This window comes from Quercus robur, chromosome 1 (assembly GCF_932294415.1).
Source record: "Quercus robur chromosome 1, dhQueRobu3.1, whole genome shotgun sequence".
In the NCBI taxonomy this organism is placed as follows: Eukaryota; Viridiplantae; Streptophyta; class Magnoliopsida; order Fagales; family Fagaceae; genus Quercus; species Quercus robur.
Window position 1 is genome coordinate 35625768 of NC_065534.1, and position 4704 is coordinate 35630471.

General features: G+C 47.0%; 1 protein-coding gene across 1 annotated transcript; it reads right to left on the reverse strand.

Annotated features, from left to right (window-relative positions):
• Positions 1-807: 807 nt before the first annotated feature.
• LOC126705115 (uncharacterized) lies at positions 808-1899 on the reverse strand. The gene has a single exon (XM_050404082.1). The coding sequence runs from the start codon at positions 1897-1899 to the stop codon at positions 808-810; it is 1092 nt and encodes a 363-aa protein (XP_050260039.1).
• Positions 1900-4704: the final 2805 nt, after the last annotated feature.

Genomic DNA, 4704 nt, shown 5'->3' on the forward strand with positions numbered 1-4704 from the left:
GTACCTTCTCAGGATGTGAAACACCTCGTCAAGGTCCCTGATGTGGTCGGTCTCTAATTTGCTCTTTACAACCATATCATCTATATACACCTCGACAGTTTTTCCCATCTGCCGTTCAAACATCCTAGTCATCATCCTTTGATAGGTCGAACCGGCATTCTTCAGGCCAAAAGGCATCACCTTGTAATGATAATTGCCAATTGGGGTGACAAAGGCAGTTTTTTCCTGGTCTTCCGTGGCCAAGGATATCTGATGGTAGCCCTGGAAAGCGTCCAAAAAACTCATTCGGGGATGCCCGACGGTTGCGTCGACCAGTCGGTCTATTCGCGGCATTGGGAAAGGATCCTTCGGGCAAGCCTTATTTAAGTCCGTGAAGTCCACACAGACTCGCCATTTCCCGCTCTTCTTCTTCACCACGACTGTGTTCGCCAGCCATTCGGGGTAGAAGACTTCCTTGATAGCCCCAGCTCTTTTCAATTTCGCCACCTCTTCCCTCACAGCGTCTGCATGCTCCCTTGACGGGCGCCGAGGCGGCTGCTTCTTTGGGGTAATAGCTGGGTTAACGTTAAGGTGATGGCGTATTAGGTCTGAGTCGACCCCAGGGGCTTCATAAGGATCCCAAGCGAACACATCCTCATTTCGACGCAGAAAATCAATTAGCGCCGACTTCTCCTGCGCTGGCAGCTCCGAGCCAATCTGGAAAAACCTTTCGGGGTCTGATCCGACGAGCACTTTCTCTAGCTCTTCACAACTCACCTCCAGGTCCGGTCCTTCATTACCTGCAACTCGGACCGGGGCTTTTGATTGCTATAAGGTATTCCCGGCTGAAGTGGAAGGCGCGTCGCTTAATTGTCGAGCAATGGCCGATACCATGCAATGCCTGGCCACTCCTTGATCCCCCACTATCTCTTTGATTCGGCCCTCTGAGGGATACTTCACCTTCTGGTGCAGGGTAGATGACACAGCCCCTAGCGTATGAAGCCATGGCCGTGCCACGATAGCCGTGTAGGGTGAGTATGCATCCACCACAATGAAATCCACTTCCACTATTTCTATGTCTGTTTGCACAGGCAATCTGATCATGCCCTTAGGGATGACGATTTTTCCCTCAAAGCTAAGCAGAGGAGTGTCATATGGCGACAGGTCCTCCTGCTTTAAATTCAGCCCTTTATACAGGTCCGGGTACATCACTTCCACGGCGCTGCCCTGATCAACTAACACCCTCCTCACGTCATAACCTCCTATTCTGAGTGTCACGACTAGGGCGTCGTCATGGGGCTGAATAGTTCCCTCTTTGTCCTCTTCCGTGAATCCAATTAATGGCACTCTCCCTCTAGCCCTCTTGGATTCCTTTTCGCCTGACTCTGTCGGGAACCTACCTACTGACATTACTCTGAATGGGACGGAACCGGTTCTCCCAGGTGCGGCAAGAATGACATTTATCGTGCCGATGGGTGGCCTCAAGGTACTTTGCCTGGTATCGACATTTGACTGCTCAGGACGTTGCAACAGATGCCCTAGCTTTCCTTCTCGGACGAGTCGATCTACATAGTTCTTCAGATTCCTACATTCGTCTGTGACATGGCCGGGCTCTTGGTGGTACGCACAATATAGATTCTGATTGCGTTTTGAGGGGTCACCTGCCATCCTATTTGGCCATTGAAAATAGGGCTCGTGCTTTATTTTTCCCATGATCACGTGTAATGGCTCTCGGAACACAGCGTGGACTACCTGAGCCCCTGTAGATCCCGACTGTTCTGCATAATCTCTTCTCGGCTTATTACTGTTACTGAAGCGGTCCGACCTGAAGTCCCTTCTCTCCTGGGGGGCAAACTTCGCCTTTCCCTTCCCGGTTTGCTGGTCCTCCTCGACCCTCTTATACTTGTCTATCCTGTCCATAAGTTGCCGCACGCTGGTTGCTGGCTTCCCTGTGAGAGACTTTCTCAAACCATGCTCTGTTGGCAAGCCCCTTTTAAAGGCACTGATGGCGACGTCATCGTGACTCCCCTCTACCTCGTTGTGCACCTCCCAGTATCTGTCCGAGTAGGCCTTTAACGTCTCTCCTTCTCGCATGGACAGAGATAAAAGGGAATCGAGGGGCCGAGGGACTCTAGTGCTGGTGATGAAGCGGGAACCAAAGGCCTGCGTCAATTGTTTGAAGGAGTCTATAGAGTTTGGTGGGAGGGCATCAAACCATCTCATGGCCAGGGGCCCCAGGCTGGAGGGGAACACTTTACACATTAACGCCTCGTCCCTGGAGTGAACGGCCATCCTCTGGTTGAACTGGCTCACGTGCTCCACTGGGTCAGTTCGACCATTATACAGGCTAAACGTTGGCTGATTAAATCGCCGAGGGAGCACCGCCCGCTCTATCCTACGGGTAAATGGCGACTGGGAAATTCGATCCAGGGCCTTGCTCATGGCGTCATTGACTAAGCCTTGGTAAGGTGGGCTTTTGCGGCCGCGTTTGTGAGGCCTCTCTTCCTCATAGGAGAACGTCTCGCTCGGGGGGGTCCTCCTCCTTCGTCTGTATTCATCATCCTCACCACTGCTAGTATCCGAAATGGGCAAAGGACGTTTTTGTTGGGCTCGCCGCAGCCTTTTCCTCAAATCCTCAATCTCTTGCTGCAGAGCCTTCTGCTCGTTGTGCTGGCGGGATGCATGGTCTTTCCCTTTCGAGCGACTTTTACTCGTGTGAGCGGTGTTCACACTGCCCTCTCGTTGATCATTTTGGTCTTTTGCTCGTTCGAGGTTTACAAAGTTGTCCTGTCGTTGAGATTCAGTACGTCCAGCTTGGCGCGGACCTGATCCTTCCATCCCTTGCTGTTTCACTTGTCAAGACACAAGTTCTCCCCACGGTGGGCGCCAATTGTAGGGTGACGAATTCGGGGTTCAGGCCCAACAGGTGGGAGATCCTGGCCCAAAAGTCCCTCAACAATGAATTTGTAGAGAGCGAGTTATAGAACTAGGTCTTTGACAGGAGAAAATGAAGTTACGACCAAGCCATGCAACCTAGTTGGACGTAGGGATATTCCTTCGAGCATTTTTAGTAAAGGTCCCTGAGGCTGTTCTTGTTGCTTCTCTCTCTTTTCTCCTCCTTTATCCTTTCTTCTCTACACCATCCGATCCCTCTTCCATGGGGATCTCCTTTCCTTATATAGCTCCCTTCCTGAGATCATGTCCCTACACTTGTCAATCATCCCATCCTCCACTCGAGTGCCTGTTCCATAGGTCATTCTCCCTCCTTTCTGTGAGTTGCAGTGGCCAAGGTCACTCTGCGTTCCTGTCCCTTCCACATTAATGCGGCTGGAAAAGTAGTTCCCTGGCATTTAATGCGGCAGTTGTGATTGTCTCTTCCTCCTTCCTGAGTGTCACGCATTGTTTCCGTGTACTGGGCGCCCTTTCGCTAAGTATGGGGTGCAAATTGGATGCTTACTTGGTGAGTCCGAGGAGGTGTTCCTCCTCGGACGCCCCTTAGTAGGCCCGGCCCATCACTATTGGGACGGGGTATCCTACGCCCACGCCTTTTCTTCTTTATCGCGGCTGGGCTTGGTACATGAGTTATTGGCCCAACATCAACTGACAGACTTTACCCACCACAATACTGTTATGAAATATTTATGTAAAAGCATAGTTATCTGAATAATATAGTTTTCGGTTATTCCATTGTTATGATTTGAACTCAGCCAGTAGGGGTTATAGTACTAGTATTTTCATGGAGATTTTGATTGGCCATTATAAGTGGCGAGGACTTTACTGTACCCACCCTCGTTGAGAACGGCCAACTTGTGGAGGATGTCAACCAACCCTATGGTTGATGATATGATCATACCGAAAGGGGTGATACTTTTTGATATGATCTTGGGATTTCCTAGTATTGTGGAGAATGCTGGATGCCTAGCATAATGTGTTGGAAGCCTCCCAAAATTGTGACAGACTTACAATTGGACTAACTAATATGTATCATAAATAAGCTATTAAGCTATTTGGAATTTATAAGAAAAGTATAATGATAATAAAGATATGTTGAGTGTGTTATAAGTCTGATGGAAAGTTTATGATAAAGTATTTTATAGTCTATTTAAAGACAAGGTTACTGAATTATTTTAAGTTCCTTATTATGTCCTTTTGTTATTATATGAAAGGAAAATGATGTATTTTCATCTGAAAGTTCATAAGTTATTTTAAGAATAATAATATGAAGACTATTTATCAAAGTGGGTGTATTCATAAAATATTTGATTTACATGCATTCTTATTAAATGCTCATGGAGTTTAAAACCTTATTGGGCTTCGCAGCTCACCCTATTATATTTCAGTGCACAGGTTCTTTCCAGGAAGCAATGAGAGTATTAGAGGTGACAAGAAATCTGTGATTCTCGGTATAGTAGTTTAGCTCTTTTGTTGTATAGGAGGAATCAGGATATACTTGATCCTTTTGAGCACTGATGTAATTTAGAACCTTAGTTGGTTCCGAACCCTAGTTTTATGTCTTGAGGTCAGGTTTGTAAATAATAGTTTTGCTACGAATAGCTTAAGTTCAGTCAAGTTGTAATCTTGTAAAGTTCGAAATGAAATGAAGTTTCAAAGTTTTACGAATTTTGTATATTATGACTTTTATGCAAGGAAATAAAAAGGAATATAAGAAACAATTTTTGATAAGCACCTTAAGCTTAAGTTGGTTCGTATTAGTATTGAGATAAA